This window comes from Phyllobates terribilis, unplaced genomic scaffold, assembly GCF_046119375.1.
Source record: "Phyllobates terribilis strain yellow unplaced genomic scaffold, ASM4611937v1 Scaffold_17__1_contigs__length_24005725, whole genome shotgun sequence".
Classification (NCBI taxonomy): domain Eukaryota; kingdom Metazoa; phylum Chordata; class Amphibia; order Anura; family Dendrobatidae; genus Phyllobates; species Phyllobates terribilis.
The window spans coordinates 8,803,208-8,819,979 of NW_027362777.1; the positions used below are offsets into that span (position 1 = coordinate 8,803,208).

General features: G+C 44.2%; 1 protein-coding gene across 2 annotated transcripts; it reads right to left on the minus strand.

Annotated features, from left to right (window-relative positions):
- Positions 1-271: 271 nt before the first annotated feature.
- Positions 272-15,780, minus strand: LOC141176065 (uncharacterized). 2 transcript variants are annotated; one of them, XM_073660048.1, is made up of 7 exons: positions 15,705-15,780; positions 6,755-6,905; positions 6,446-6,625; positions 6,243-6,363; positions 6,062-6,159; positions 5,579-5,669; positions 272-1,259 (listed from the first exon to the last, which is right to left on the minus strand). In XM_073660048.1, the coding sequence occupies exons 1-7, from the start codon at positions 15,776-15,778 to the stop codon at positions 304-306; spliced, it is 1,671 nt and encodes a 556-aa protein (XP_073516149.1). In that variant the 5' UTR covers positions 15,779-15,780; the 3' UTR covers positions 272-303. The 2 variants fall into 2 exon arrangements, with proteins under 2 accessions (XP_073516149.1, XP_073516150.1); XM_073660049.1 differs by lacking the exon at positions 15,705-15,780 and adding an exon at positions 13,055-13,155.
- Between the last annotated feature and the right edge of the window lie 992 nt (positions 15,781-16,772).

Sequence of the window (16,772 nt, forward strand, 5' to 3'; positions counted from 1 at the left end):
GGTTTCTCCCCTGTGTGGGTTCTCTGGTGTCTATCAAGAAACGATTTAAAATTAAAACATTTTCCACATTCTGAACAGGAAAAAGGCTTATCTCCTGTGTGGGTTTTTTTGTGGATATCAAGATGCGCTTTTCGGGTAAAACATTTTCCACATTTTGAACAGGAAAAAGGCGTCTCCTCTGTATGAGCTCTCTGGTGCTTAACCAAAGCTGATTTATGGATAAAACATTTCCCACATTTTGAACATGAAAAAGGCTTTTTGCTTGTGTGAGTTCTCTGGTGGTCAAGCAAAGTTGAAATTTGGTTAAAACATTTCCCACATTCTGAACATGAAAAAAGGCTTCTCTCCTCTGTGAGTTCTCTGGTGCTGAACCAAATTTGATTTCCATGTAAAATATTTCCCACATTCTGAACATGAAAATGGCTTCTCCCCTGTGTGAGTTCTCTGGTGAATAACAAGATCTGATTTCTGGTTAAAACATTTTCCACATTCTGAACAAGAAAAAGGCTTCTCCCCTGTGTGGGTTCTCTGGTGTCTATCAAGAAGCGATTTAAAATTAAAACATTTTAAACATTCTGAACAGGAAAATGGCTTCTCCCCTGTGTGGGTTCTCTGGTGGATATCAAGATTCGCTTTCCGGGTAAAAAATTTCCCACATTCTGAACATGAAAAAGGCTTCTCTCCTGTGTGAATTCTTTGGTGCTGAAACAAATTTGATTTCCATGTAAAATATTTACCACATTCTGAACATGAAAAAGGCTTTTCCCCTGTGTACATTCTTTGGTGTATAACAATATTCCATTTCTGCTTAAAATATTTCCTACATTCTGACCATGAAAATGGCTTTTCCTCTGTGTGACTTCTCTGGTGTTTAACAAGACCTAATTTGTGGTTAAAACATTTTCCACACGTGGAACAAGAAAATATTTTCTTCGTTGTGTGAATTTTTGGATGTTTAAGAAAAGACTTTTCGAGGGGAAAACTATTTCCATATTCTGATTGTGAAAATGGCTTCTTAGCTTTACCAGTAGTTTGTTTTTTAATGCTTATTTTGTGACTTTGATTTTCCTTAGTAGTCGGTAATGAATCAGAAGACAGGACCTGTTTCATAGGATCAGATGACAGATCTTTGCTGTGAAGGGATGATGGTATATCTGCAGTAGTGGCATTCACTTTAGTTGTATCCTGTGGGATCTCAAGCTCAACTAATTTAAAAATTGAAGATGTCAGCTGTCCCTCTGATCTCCTGGTACAGTCATCTGCCAAGAATAAAACCAATTATTATTTTTGAATAAAATATCCTCGAATTTTATATTTTTGAACATTTCTACTTAAACTGTCAGTAGAAATGCCAAGTTATGTAAAAATATTGAATTATTCACCAAGACAATGACAGTTCACAGTATAAGGCCGGAGTAACACTACTGTATAACATGGCCGAGTGCTATGCAATAAAACATCGCATAGCACTCGGCCCAGTGTTATTATATCGGCCAGCTCAGATCAGCGATTATTTACTCATGCTGATTCGACATGAGAAGACAATCGCAGTATGCTGTGATTAGCAGCGATACTCGATTCATTCGCACCCATACAAGTCTATGGGTGGAAGTGAAACAACGGACTGCACACGGATGTCAACCCAGTGCAGTCCGATATACGCCGGGTCATACCATGGAGGAGATGGAGAAAATACTTTCTCCATCTCTTCTGCACCTGTGCTGCGATCATCTCATGCAAGAAAATCGCAGCACAGTAGCAGGACACTCGGCTCCTGATCGCTGAAGAGCAGGAGCCGAAGGTCAATAGCATATCACATCTGATGCTCTTGTATCAGATACCATACGCTGGTGTGACTCCGGCCTAATAGAAAACATCATAGGATGAACCAGTGGAGCGTAGTGTTCAATTGTTTGTTCATCCTGCCTCCCAAACATGGAATAAAAAACCACCAAACAATATTATGAAGGCAAAAATAATACTAATAAAAACTGTTACTCATCTAAAAAAAAACAAGTCCCCACTCAGGTCCATCATCTGTCAATGGAAAAACAGAGGTTTCCCCATTATTAGTGGCTCAAAAGCTCTTGAAAAGCAACATGTACCCATAAACCAATCCAGAAATATCCACTCTCCCAAAGTATAGTCTCCCCCTCACTTCTGAGCCTTGCAGCGCGCCCAAACCACATTTAGCATCCATGTATTTGGCATTATTATAGTGAGAAGAACCCACTTAATTTACGGTGTGTGTCTCCTGGAGCACAATCTGGGCACTATGTGTTGGGTAATGAAATGGTATATTTGCAATTTTCACTCTCCAACATCCACTGTGCACAAATTTCTGTAAAGTGGCTGTGAAGTCATAATAGTCACTACTATTCATTGAGGGTTATAATCTCCACAATGGGGATTTTTATTGCTCTCATTTACTACCATTTTGTCATATTAGGGCTTCTGCAAATGGTGTGTCCCATCTCCTCTGGGATCTGCTCCTGCGACGTCTGCTTCTCTCACCAGGAGTCGCCTTATTCATTCTGCAGGTGGCGCTGGTGATGGAAGAGACGTCAGAACCAGAAGCTCTGGGCAACGCAGGATCTGTCCAGACACTAAGATTTGGGAGCCTGGGACCAGTAGTACCATCCAGTCTTGCAGTATGGGTGTGTGTGCTGTCCAGCTGGAGTAATCTGCTCCCTGCTTCAGCCAACTGGAAAGCACCGCACCCTACTAAAGCTGGAAGCATATTGCTGGAAGCTGCCAGATACAGCCTTGTTCTCCTCTGGTTCAGTCCTCTGTGCTCAGCTCCCGGCTTGTGTATTTGTTTCTTGTTGTGACCCCGGCACGTTGAATGACTACTCTTGTGACTTCTGATTTTGTATTTTCTCTGCCCTCCTCATTCTCACCCGGCTATCTGACTATTCTTCCCATCTCACTCCACAGAACAGAAGGTAACACAGTGGCCCAAGCCTAGGGGTCTCTGTGTAAGTCCATATCCACGTAGAGGTATTAAATGTTGATGGGCAAAACTGTGACTAAAGACAATAACACATCTACTGAAATGAATAAAAACTCAACAGTCTTCATCAGCAAAAAAAAATTGAGATGAGTAACTAGTGGTGAAACCTCTCTGGGGTAATGGGGCTCGGGGGCTCTTGGCAATCTAAATTATCAAAAAATGCCAATATTTTCTATCAGATTAGTTTCAAGAAGAAATATTAGACATCTAAATAGAACTTTTTATAATAGTGCAGAGCTGAGGTGTCTTAAATTTAGATCTCAGGCATTTGGAAGAGTCAATGGAGACCTTTTTTTAAAGACTATCAGGGACTTGCAGACTCACATACAGTTAGGTCCATATATATTTGGACAGAGACAACATTTTTCTAATTTTGGTTCTAGACATTACCACAAGGAATTTTAAACAAAACAATTCAGATGCAGTTGAAGTTCAGACTTTCAGCTTTCATTTGATGGTATCCACATTAAAACTGGATGAAGGGTTTAGGAGTTTCAACTCCTTAACATGTGCCACCCTGTTTTTAAAGGGATCAAAAGTAATTGGACAATTGACTCCAAGGCTATTTCATGGACAGGTGTGGGCAATCCCTTTGTTATGTCATTCTCAATTAAGCAGATAAAAGGCCTGGAGTTGATTTGAGGTGTGGTGCTTGCATTTGGAAGGTTTTGCTGTGAAGTAAACATGTGGTCAAAGGAGCTCTCCATGCAGGTGAAACAAGCCATCCTTAAGCTGAAAAAACAGAAAAAAACCATCCGAGAAATTGCTACAATATTAGGAGTGGCAAAATCTACAGTTTGGTACATCCTGAGAAAGACAGAAAGCACTGGTGAACTCATCAATGCAAAAAGACCTGGGCGCCCACGGAAGACAAGAGTGGTGGATGATTGCAGAAAATTCCATGGTGAAGAGAAACCCCTTCACAACAGCCAACCAAGTGAACAACACTCTCCAGGAGGTAGGCATATCAATATCCAAATCTACCATAAAGAGAAGACTGCATGAAAGTAAATACAGAGGGTTCACTGCACGGTGCAAGCAACTCATAAGCATCAAGAATAAAAAGGCTAGACTGGACTTTGCTAAAAAACATCTAAAAAAGTCAGCACAGTTCTGGAAGAACATTCTTTGGACAGATGAAACCAAGATCAACCTCTACCAGAATGATGGAAAGAGAAAAGTATGGCGAAGGCGTGGTACAGCTCATGATCCAAAGCATACCACATCATCTGTAAAACACACCGGAGGCAGTGTGATGGCTTGGGCATGCATGGCTGCCAGTGGCACTGGGTCACTAGTGTTTATTGATGATGTGACACAGGACAGAAGCAGCCGAATGAATTCTGATGTATTCAGAGCCATACTGTGTGCTCAGATCCAGCCAAATACAGCCAAACTGATTGTCCATCTGTAGTATGAAACGACGACCAATGACCCAAAACATAAAGCCAAAGCAACCCAGGAGTTTATTAAAGCAAAGAAGTGGAATATTCTTGAAAGGCCAAGTCAGTCACCTGATCTCAACCCAATTTAGCATGCATTTCACTTGTTAAAGACTAAACTTCAGACAGAAAGGCCCACAAACAAACAGCAACTGAAAACCACCGCAGTGAAGGCCTGCAGAGCATTAAAAAGGAGGAAACACAGCGTCTGATGATGTCCATGAGTTTAAGACTTCAGGCCGTCATTGCCAACAAAGGGTTTTCAACCAAGTACTAGAAATGAACATTTTATTTACAATTATTAAATCTGTCCAATTACTTTTGTTCCCTTTAAAAATAGGGTGGCACATGTTAAGGAGCTGCAACTCCTAAACCCTTCATCCAATTTTGATGTGGATACCCTCAAATGAAAGCTGAAAGTCTGAACTTCAACTGCATCTGAATTGTTTTGTTTAAAATTCAATGTGGTAATGTCTAGAACCAAAATTAGAAAAATGTTGTCTCTGTCCAAATATATATGGACCTAACTGTAAGTGAGGCAGGCAAATCCCACCACAAATCATACAAAAGGAAAAACTGTAAACAAATAGACATAGAATAAAAAAAAACATGTTTCACCCACATCAAGAACGTATGTATCGGCAGAGAACTACAACACTAAACCGTAGATGCACTCATGTAGTATGGACCATTGGAGCTACTATAAGTTCGGTTCAGGAGAGTAGAGAAAGTATTAGTGCCCCCATTTCAGGAGAGATTGTGCTAATCCGAATTCCTTGGGACTGAAAACAATGTACTTTATGACGTGGAGTGAATCCATGAAACCAGGGCTCAAGCCATGCCAACACATCTCCTGCAGGCGTGAATAAATGTATATTACAGCCAAGTTTGGCCGCAAAGACCGGACCTGGTCTTGTAGGGACCATATGAGCTTATTCAGCAGCACAGAATGGAGTATGTAGATTCATCCAATAAGATATCAGGGTTCTAAGAAGCCAACAGCATCATTACCCTCCGCTTTCTCTTAAAGGCCCATCATGATAATTTTTTATCAAGTGATTTTTAACTTTTCAGCTCATTCTACGTACGCTGTTATTTTCTGTATTTAGTGGTTACTACTCACCTGGATGGTCATATGTAGGAATCTCCTCTTTACACCACTCATCACCCCTTACATATGTCTCTGTAGTACTAATATGGGTCAGATCTTCACCCTGAAACAAATATTGTAATAGTCACAAACAGATAAGAAGTCATATCTATGATCAGCTCTAATCCTGCCATCTCCACCATTCTCATGACACAAATATAGAGCATATACAGTTATATGCACCTGTCAAATTTTGTTTGAATGCAGATTGCACATTTTCTGTTAGTACAATAAACCTCATTTCAAGGCAGAAACATTACTGTGTCCAACAGTTATTACATATATCAAACTGAAATAGCTGTTGCAAAAACACTAATTTTTATAAAACATTAAGCTTAAGATTAATAGGGGTGCCCAAACTTTTTCATATAACTGTAATACTGGTGGATAAAACAAGACTTTCACAGCCGTCTACACATCATAGGGAAGATCTCCTGACACCTTCTCTCCATCTACCTGATGATCCTGAGGAACATTGGGATCTTCTTGTTTACAGTCCTGTGGAAGAAGAGAACGGGGACATCTCTCTGGTGTTGTCCTCTTACTGGATAGATCTGGAGGAAACACATACAGGGACTGAATTCATTCTTTCCATACAAATAATTATAGGCCGTGTGTATTTTGTCCTGTCTATTACCTGATGATGTGAGGGGCTGGGGAACCTCCATGACATCCTTGTACAGATCTTTGGGTCCTTCTAAATACTCCCACTCCTCCATGGAGAAATAGACAGCGACATCCTGACACCTTATAGGAACCTGACATATAAAATGATACCGTCACCCCCCGATCCCTTCATAGTGTTACTGTATAATGTCCCAGCATTCCCAGCAGTGTCACCTCTCCAGTCAGCAGCTCAATCATCTTGTAGGTGAGTTCTAGGATCTTCTGGTCATTGATGTCCTCATGTATCAGGGGGTGAGGTGGAGGTCTCGTGATTGGGCTCAGGGGTCTTCTCCATCCCTCAGACACAGGGTCCTGACAGCGCTCACTAGAGGTCTTCTTCACTACTGTGTAATCCTGGTTATGGAGAGACACATTAATAAATCTCCCTCCAGACATTTCCAGAGTCCTCACCTCTCCAGTTCTGTCCATCTGTTATTCCCATAGATAAGAATGATGTAATGTGACGTCATCAGAATCTCTCACCTCTCCAGTAAGCCGGAAGAGGATCTCCAGGGTGAGGTGTAATATCCTCTCCGCCATCTTGTCTCTGTCCATATCCATCTTTGATGGATCAAAAAGGAAAATTCTCTTATATAGGAGATCTTCGCTGAGAGGATCCAATATTGTAAAGACCCTAATGAGACGAAGATGAGCAGATGTAACATCATAAAAATCCTGTGTAATAATACAATTATTGGAGGTAATAAGGGAAACATATGAGATTTATTATTTTACACTATTTAGCTTTCTTCTTTATATCTACATATATAAAGCAGTAAATCTGTGTGTGGAGCCCATAGAATACAAAACATTTTTCATCTGGTTTGAGTGAAATTTTGCGCTGCCGTCTTTAACATCAGACTAAAAATACTGCAAACATGAAACCTAAAAATTGTTCACCTTGACAAGATTTGTCCCCAGAATTTAGGCTCTATAGAAATAAAGAAAAAAATGGGTGTCTGTGTGTTTAATGTGATGCACCCCCTGGGCCGTGGGGTACTCAGTAGACGGGCCGGTTGGTGCTGGGGATGTCACGGTGGCAGTGACCTGGTCCGTGACCCAGGGCGGTCAATTAAAGGGAAAGTAAAAGGGGAAATAAAGTTTTTAGAGATAATGTTCGTGACGCCACCTGTGGTATGCGGCTATATGGGGCCGCCGCTGCGGTGCAGATCCTCTGGAGCTGATGGTCACACAGCAGAGTTGGTTCAGCTCTCCACAGGCAGAGCTAAGCTCCAGGGCAGTATATGTAGAATTGTGGAGGTGGATGTTGTTGATACGGTGTAATGCAGGTGATACCGCAGATAATGACCAGTCCACAGCTTAATGGCGGTTTCCTTTTATCTTTACTTGCGGTAGTTAGGCAGACCGGGGCACGGGTACTAGCTGGTAGTAGAGGTCCAGGCGGCCTGGAAGCAAGTTGGGGATCCACCTCGCCATGTAGAGTTGTAGGCCTTCCCTCTGCGCTATTCTCTTTGGCCCTGCTACTTGAAGCTATGCTGCGGCCCTTGTCCCTGAGTAAAACGTCTCTTCCTTACCCGTATGGCAGACAGCTCGGGCCTTCCTTAAGTGTCGCTCCCACGTGGCGGTGCTGTGCCCTATGGTGCTGCTGTGCCGCCGGGCATCTGGTGGGGCCAGGAGACCTGCAGTCTCCTGCCCTCCGGATTCGGCTGCTGGGCCTTCAGTGCCCCACAACCACGGACTCCGGTGTCCGGTTCCTTTGCGCTTCTCTCTTCTGGGGCGAGCTTGTACACAGCTCCCTTCCCCAGGTCCTTCCTCGTCGCTCTCCTGTCTCCAACTCCTCTCCACTAACTCTTTCTAACCCCGCCTCCAGATTCCAATTTGAAGGGGAGGAGCTCCCCTTTCTGGTTTGGAGCCAGGAAAGTGTTGTATACTGGTAAACCAGGCATGGCATTACCCCCTGTGAGGGAGGCAAGGCCACAGTGGCAACTGGACCACTGGGGTGCCACAAATGCCAAACCACAGTTTTTGCCCAAAGGGTCTCAAAGAGTTAGAGACTGCATCCAAGGAGTCACTCTTAAAGGTGCAGCAACCATATAGTCGCAAGGGGGGGAAACCTGATAAGTTGGTCTAAAGTCTGTAATTATAGCAACGGCTGTTGCAGAGGTAACTGGGGCCTCATTTTTGAGAATTGCCTCACAGTAAGATCTTTTTGGTTGGCTATAGCAACCAGATTGTAGCTTTCAACAATGAAGCTGCTGAGGTAAAATGAAAGCTGAGCACTGATTGGTTGCTATGGACAACTAGAAGAGTCTTACTGTGAGGAAGTGATACACTGTATGCTTTATATGTGTAGATTCAATTATTAGATAGCTGAGACAAATAAAAAACGCAAGTCCTGGCTTGAAGGGAAACAGATGAGACAGGCTGAATCAAAGGCAGCTAAAACATCTGAACACACATCATCTTCAGGAGTGTGCCTAATAGCCAGGTGTCCATGTTTAAATATTCAACTTCATCCAAAACCCCTCCCCAGGCTAGGAGGCTCATTCCCATTCCTAGAGGTGAATTGACATAGTGTATATAGAATGGAGTCTGTCTACAATAATGTACTGCGCCTGCGTTAATTCTCATGCGCTAGAGGTTCGATAATGTCCATCCCCTAGTGTGCATGTCCGGAAGTGACGCGCTTTAATTGAAACTCCAGATAAACTGATTGCTGCCGCTCCACTCATATCCGTGACTGCGCATGTCCGTAGTTATGTGTTACACACCAGAGCATATCTAGGAACATTGTCGGAGATTACGTATGCCTGGATGTGTGCGTTCCACTCTGAAGAGCATCCCAGTCTCCTATCTGTGACTGCCCATGTCCAGAAGTATATGTTCTACGCCGAAGTGCATAATGAATTTGTATTGCATTCCACCAATATAGAAAAGTCCTGTCTCTGAGATCAGCATCATGGGAGATTAAAAACAAGTATTGGGTCACGGTTCCACCCCTCACTGTGTCCGGGATGCAGTTACTGACAGCTCAGCCGTCCAATCATGTACAGGGGCATGCTGAAGCTGTCGGTACTTTGATTGACAGCTCGGTCATCCAGTCAGGTACAGGGGCGTGCTGAAGCAGTCAGTGTGTTTATTGACAGCTCGGCTGTCCAATCTGAGACTGGGAGGCACCGGCTATCTTCAGGTGTTCATTATTCCAGGTGACTGCCAGGCTACTTAACTGGGCTTTTTCTGCCAGACATACATTCACGTAGTGTGAGGTTTGTGGCTCTGTGCCTTAGTGTTCTGTGTATTGATCTTCTGATGCCTGACCCCTTCTGCTCTGATCCGCTATCCTTCTGGTATTCTGACCAATGGACTGTTACCTGACTATGCCTTTGCCTCTTCCCTCGGTTTATGACGTACCCTCCTGGCTTTTGACTTCGGACTCCTTGACTATTCCTTCTCATGGCCTGGCCGTGAAAAGTGACTCAGCGTCACATATTGCACAGCCTCACATCATGCAATAGGCTTTTAGATCTACTTCATCACTACAAAAAATATTGGATGATGGCCCACAGTATATTCCTAAATGGTCAAATTTGAACCCTATTGCATAATTAGAGATACACAAGGATCATCATACTTGTTAATTACTATATAGTAAATGTAGAATATATCTCGATAAAGTACAACAAAATGTGAACCCCATTCACAGGGAACTGAGTAGCAATGGGTAGAGTATAAAATCCAAAAATGTAATCCAGGATGGGGCTGTATTCACACAAAACAGGCATATGAAATTTGCTCATTGAGTCCCTTCGGGACTAGTGAATACAGTCAGGAGACCCACTCACTTTCCTTTTTGAGGATACATCTATTGTGACCAACTCCTCTTACATTGGGTTTAACCACCTCAATGATGCAATTGGAGATGTCTTCGGTTTCACTGTACACTGGCTCCGGTGCTCAGGAAAGACATATTGGAGCTAGAGAGGGTACAAAGGAGGGCGACTAAGGTAATAAAGGGAATGGAGGGACTAGAATACCCAGAGAGGTTGTCAAAATTAGACCTATTTACGTTGGAAAAGAGAAGGCTTAGGGGAGACCTCATAAACATGTATAAATACATCAGGGGGCAGTACAGAGATCTCTCCCATGATCTGTTTATACCAAGGATGGTGACAAAGACGAGGGGGCACACTATGCGTCTGGAGGAAAGGAGGTTCCTGCACCAGCATAGAAGGGGATTCTTTACGGTCAGAGCCGTGAGACTCTGGAACTCTCTGGGAGAGGAAGTGGTGATGTCCAACTCACTTAATGAGTTCAAGAGAGGCCTGGACGCCTTTCTTGAGAACAATAAAATTACATCTTATGCTTAGTGATAGTTAATTAATCCAGGGATTTAATCTGACTGCCAGATTGGAGTCGGGAAGTGAATTTTTCCTCAATGATGTAAATTGGCCTATACTGCATGGTTTTTTTTTGCCTTCCCCTGGATCAACGCTGCGGAATAGCTGCAGTGCACAAGAAATAGGCTGAACTGGATGGACGCTTGTCTTTTTTCGGCCTTATAAACTATGTAACTATGTAACATGTACACTGTTCATGTGTCTCGATAATGGGGTGTCCCGACCATGGCGTATATTGGTCAAATGCTCCCCCACCCTCCTCATAGATCCCGTCTTGGTCTTGTTGCCTACATTATCTAGGGAGCAGGTGCATATGGCCATATATACCCATCCTGAGGTTTTACAGTTGGATTAATCCCTCTGGAAAAAGGTTTTACCGGCGGAGGAACTCGAGAAAGATTTATATGCACTCATCCAATTACATGTACAACATTCTCCACATCTAAAAAAAACTACAGATTCTTCTATCCAGCCAAGTCCCCTTGCGTGCAGGTTTTTTATAGACACTATGCACTAAATAGTCCCTAATTGACCGACTCTTTCTGGAAGTTATTGTGGGAATAGGTCCCACAGCTCCCTTCAGGTCCAGGTCGGCCACAAGTACATCCTAGTGTTTTGTTAAGATATTAAAGATTTGGTTACTCAGTTCCTATTACTCGTGTTATCCCATCTTTTTCTTGGTCTCTTGGTTAGGTATGGAGAAGAGTCTGTCTCTCCCGTTTTTCTGTACACAATCGTGCGAAATCCAAAATGTACTGTGGGTAACCTTTTGCATTAATCTTGTGTTCATGTCTATTGTCTGTATATTAAAATGTGACATTTGAACACGTCCTTCTCGACCATAAAAATTTGCCCTTGAGTATTCTTTTTTTCAGGGAGATGGGGTGGTGGCTATCCCACTTCAATAGTTTATTAGTGCTTGTAGGTTTATGGTAGATGAATGTCCCTAGGGTCACATCCAGTTCTTTCTTGATTAGTACATCCAGGAAAGGCAAGGGGTTATAACTAAACTCCGTTGTAAATCTCAGGCCCACTCTATTGATGTTGAGTTTCCTGACAAATTCAAGAAACTGTTCACTCGTCCCTGATCAGATGATAAAAATTTTGTCAATATATCTATACCACACCCCAATATATGGATGTCACCACTTATGATCATCTCTGCATATTGTGGTTTCCTCCCACCAGCCCAGGAAAAAGGTTAGCATACAAGGGGGCACAGAGGCTCCCCATCACAGTACCGCTGAGCTCGGGGGAAGTACTTCCTATCAAAAAGAAAGAAGTTATGTGTAAGAGTGAATTTTATAAGATCCTCCATGAAGTCATTATGTCTGCTACACTCTACTGATCTCCATTTCAAGAAATGTCTTACTCCTCTGATACCATCCTCATGCGGTATATTATTGTACAAAGCCTCGATATCAAGAGTATTTATGTAGGGGAGCAGAAAAAGGGAAAACCATGTTCCAGAGGTTTTATTCCAACAGTAAAACCTCAGGACTTATTCCAACTGCAGGATCTCAGGCGGTACTGTGGGAACATTATACTGTGGGGGCATCATCCATACTGCATAAGAGTCATAATGGGGGCATTACACTGTGTGGGGGCATCATACATACTGCATAAGGGGCATAATGGGGGCATTACACTGTGTGGGGGCATCATACATCCTGCATAAGGGGCAAAATGGGGGCATTACACTGTGGGGGGGCATCATACATCCTGCATAAGGGGCATAATGGGGGCATTACACTGTGGGGGGGCATCATACATCCTGCATAGGGGGCATAATGGGGGCATTACACTGTGTGGAGGCATCATACATCCTGCATAAGGGGCATAATGGGGGCATTACACTGTGGGGGGGCATCATACATCCTGCATAAGGGGCATAATGGGGGCATTACACTGTGGGGGGCATCATACATCCAGCATAAGGGGCATAATGGGGGCATTACACTGTGTGGGGGCATCATACATCTTGCACAAGGGGCATAATAGGGGCATTACACTGTGTGGGGGCATCATACATCCTGCACAAGGGGCATAATGGGGGCATTACACTGTGTGGGGGCATCATACATCCTGCATAAGGGGCATAATGGGGGCATTACACTGTGTGGGGGCATCATACATACTGCATAAGGGGCATAATGGGGGCATTACACTGTGTGGGGGCATCATACATCCTGCATAAGGGGCATATTGGGGGCATTACACTGTGGGGCCAGTAAAGGGGTCCTGTACTATGAGAACAATACGTTTCCTCCCTTCCTGTCTCCATAGTTGGGTCGTATGTATCTATTACAGGAGACAGAACAAAAACCATATGATTCTTATAAAGGGGCAACACAAGACCCCAAAAGAGTCTCCGTGCAGAAGGGGTTAATGCCCCCTGCGCCCAGTAACGGGGGTCTCCACATACCTCCACCTGCAGAGCCGCCACCACATATATGGCTGCTCTGTGCGCACAGGAGCTGTGATGAGGTCACAGGAGGGGAGGAGTCAGGGGTCACATGATCAGGGGCCTCCGTGGATGCAGGACTCTGCTGTGCTGGTTGTCATGGTGCTGGATGAGCTGAAGTTTATGTGTGGGGTCAGGAGGGGTTTACAGTGTGGATGTAGCAGAGCCGCGTGTGTACGAGGTGTACGGAGCAGAGCCGCGTGTGTACGAGGTGTACGGAGCAGAGCCGTGTGTGTACGAGGTGTACGGAGCAGAGCCGCGCGTGTACGAGGTGTACGGAGCGGAGCCGTGCGTGTACGAGGTGTACGGAGCGGAGCCGTGTGTGTACGAGGTGTACGGAGCAGAGCCGCGTGTGTACGGAGCAGAGCCGCGTGTGTACGAGGTGTAGGGAGCGGAGCCGCGTGTGTACGAGGTGTAGGGAGCGGAGCCGCGTGTGTACGAGGTGTAGGGAGCGGAGCCGCGTGTGTACGAGGTGTACGGAGCGGAGCCGCGTGTGTACGAGGTGTAGGGAGCGGAGCCGCGTGTGTACGAGGTGTACGGAGAAGCGTGTACGAGGTGCACGGAGAGGAGCCGCGTGTGTACGACGCATGTGGAACTGCGCGTGTGCGAAGCGTGTGGACTTCGGTGATGACACCGCACCTTTCCAGGGACATGACAGCTGATCAGTACAGCTGTCATGTGCCCCTAACAGCCACAGGTGGAGTCCACCCATGGCAGTTAACATGTTACAGGGAATCTGTCACCCCCTGGGACCTATCTGACCTCTAATATGGGGATACAGGTGATAGAAGTGTGAATCTATACTCACCTGTATGTCCCATATTAGAGGTCTACTTGCTGTGTAATAGCTTTTTATTAAATTAGTTTTGGCAAGCTTCACGTCTGGGGAACGCGAAGAAATCCCCGCCTATTAGCTTCATTTCCATATCCCCCCTCCTCCCCGGCACGTCACAGGGGCCTGACCCAAGGTAGTAAAGGGGTTAATATCAAATAATTATAAAAAAAATAGAAAAGTGTTAGAAAATATTTGTTTTTATTTCTTTCATATCGGCATCGAAGAAAACCAGCTTATGGATCTATTCCAGCCTGGGTGCCGGGTTATCTGGGCCCATTCCATCCGGTGTTGTTCATTTGTCGCAAAATCCCTTCCCAGATCCTCTGAATTCCTACATGGGATGTAAATTCCCTCAGGACTGACCCGCTGAATTCACGGCTTATGAATCAACATTTACATTTTGTTCATATTTATCCGGAACTTTGGAAAAGCGTCTAAATGGTTAACATTTCTGATGAATTGTATCATTTATTTCAGTTAAATGTGCAATATAGATTTTTGGCAATGTTCACACTCTGCATCTGAGGCTGAATGGTCCACAATGTACATTATATAATCATTGTCATAGATCATTTTATAGAGAAATTCAAGGAACTGGTGGTATATATACGTCCAGTCACATCACGTGCCACAATAGTCGACATAAATGAGAGCAGCTGCGCCCTGTTGCTTATCCTCGGTCAATACTGTGTTTAACCAGCAGGATAAGGGGGCGCCAGAGGGCTGCAAGGTCTGACCAAGTTTTCCTGACAAAGTCAGAAGCTCCCTGTCATCTCCACCAGCTACAGGAACCTTTCCTTGCAACCAGAAAAAATGCAAAACCTGTCCTTTTATAACGACCACAGACAAGATGAAGATCCCCAATTCACATCAGGACTATAAGATCCCAGGTACGTTCAGCTGTATCACATCTAATGTAGTGTACTTAATTATATGTACCAAATGTCCAGCTGGGGGTCTGTATGTAGGGGAGACAGGGCAAAAATCATCATCGCCACACAATAAAAGAAAAAAGAATAGATCTGCCTGTAGCCAAGCATTTTTGTTCCCCTGATCACAGCACAAAAGCCATGAAATTACTGGTATTAAAAGGTAACTTCAAATCTCAAAGAAAAAGAAGAATCTCAGAATATAAACTGATGGTGACCTTTAACACTTTCAGAACAGGAATGAATGTGTCGCATGGATTTATGTCATTCTACATCAACTAAGGAATGTGCTCCTCAGACTCAGACCTGTGAGGTCATCACAACACTGGACACAGGACAATAAAACCTTCACACTCCTTATCTACAAAAATATTTATAGCCAGAACTGTTTATCTCTTTAATAATAACTCTGCTTTTCATCACCTGTCTTACCTATTGCATAATTTGTGTGTCTTAGGCTGTGTGCACACGATGCGTTTTTTATGCGTTTCCACAGCGTTTCTGCGGCTGCGGAAATGCATTAAAAACGCATGGTAGAAGGGCAACAATGTTCCCCAATGATAATCCGCATGTGCTGTGCCCATGCTGCGGATTTTTCCGCAGCGTTTATGCTGCGCTCAAATATCCGCAGCATGTCCATTAATTTTGCGGAAACGCGGCGTTTTTGCCGCCATTGACTTGCATTATAACGCGCCAATTCCGCAAGACTGCATTTGTACTTGCGTTATTGGCGCGTTCTAATGTGCGGATGGTACCCGGGTGTGGAGGACAGGAGACCCTCCTCCACACCCAGGTACCATAGAAACTGTAAAAACAAGAATAAAATAAAAAATAAAGATATATTCACCTTCTGACGGCCCCCGGTCTCCTTCCCTCTGCTCGCGTGCAAGACTGAAGGACCTTCGGTGACGTCACAGTCATGTGACCGCAGGCCCTTCAGTGCAGTGTCTCGCGATATCCCGGCAGCCAGGAACAAGCCAGGAACGAATGAGGCAGCACACGTCGGGGCATCAGAAGATAAGTGTACCTTTATTTTTTTATTTTTAAACATTCTTATACGGTCACACTATATAAATCCATGCCGGTTGCATGGATTTATATAGTGTGACCTAGTTGTCAAGCACTTTCCAAGTGATGCTAAAATCGCCTGGAAAGCGCTTGTCAATCCGCATGCGGAAACGCATGTGAATCCGCATGTATTACGCAGGAAAAACACATGTACAATCCGCATGCGTTTTTTCTGCCAGGGAGATGCAGAAATGATGCAGAAATTTTCTGCTTCATTTCTGCATCGTGTGCACATACCCTTATTGTGTATAAATATGTGACTCTTCAGATTTTGTGGTATACTAGCCTGATGAAGAGAGCTGAGTAGTCTTGAAAGCTTGCAATTTGTTACCATCTTTTCAGTTAGCCATTAAAAGGTATCAACCACTGAGGACTCTCAAATCTAAATATTTTTCTAGAGAAATTCATAAACATTTTGAAATCTAATAGATAGATAGAGTGGAGACACGAGGGTCAGTGGGTGGTCTCATCTTTAGAAAATCATATGGACCAGGGCTCATTCCATTGAACGCCCGATCTCCTTTCCCGTGGGCCAGACACTACTCAGACCAGACAGAGTGAGGGTAACACAGTGCGGCAATAATTTATTGCACCAACACCAGCCAGTCACATACAGTACAGCCCCAGCAAGTACAAAAGATGGTGCACATGACATAGTCTCACCTTTCCACTGGCTCTGAGCATCCAGGGCTGTGACTTTGGAGCATCCAGGGCTGACTACCCCATCTATTGGCCGGCAACCAGAGACGAGGTAGTGGCAAGCTTAGGAAGCTGAGTGAGTGCAGTGAGGTACGTGGCCAGGTGACCTGATTGTCCCAACCTGGATTCTCCAGCGTCTTTGAGGGTT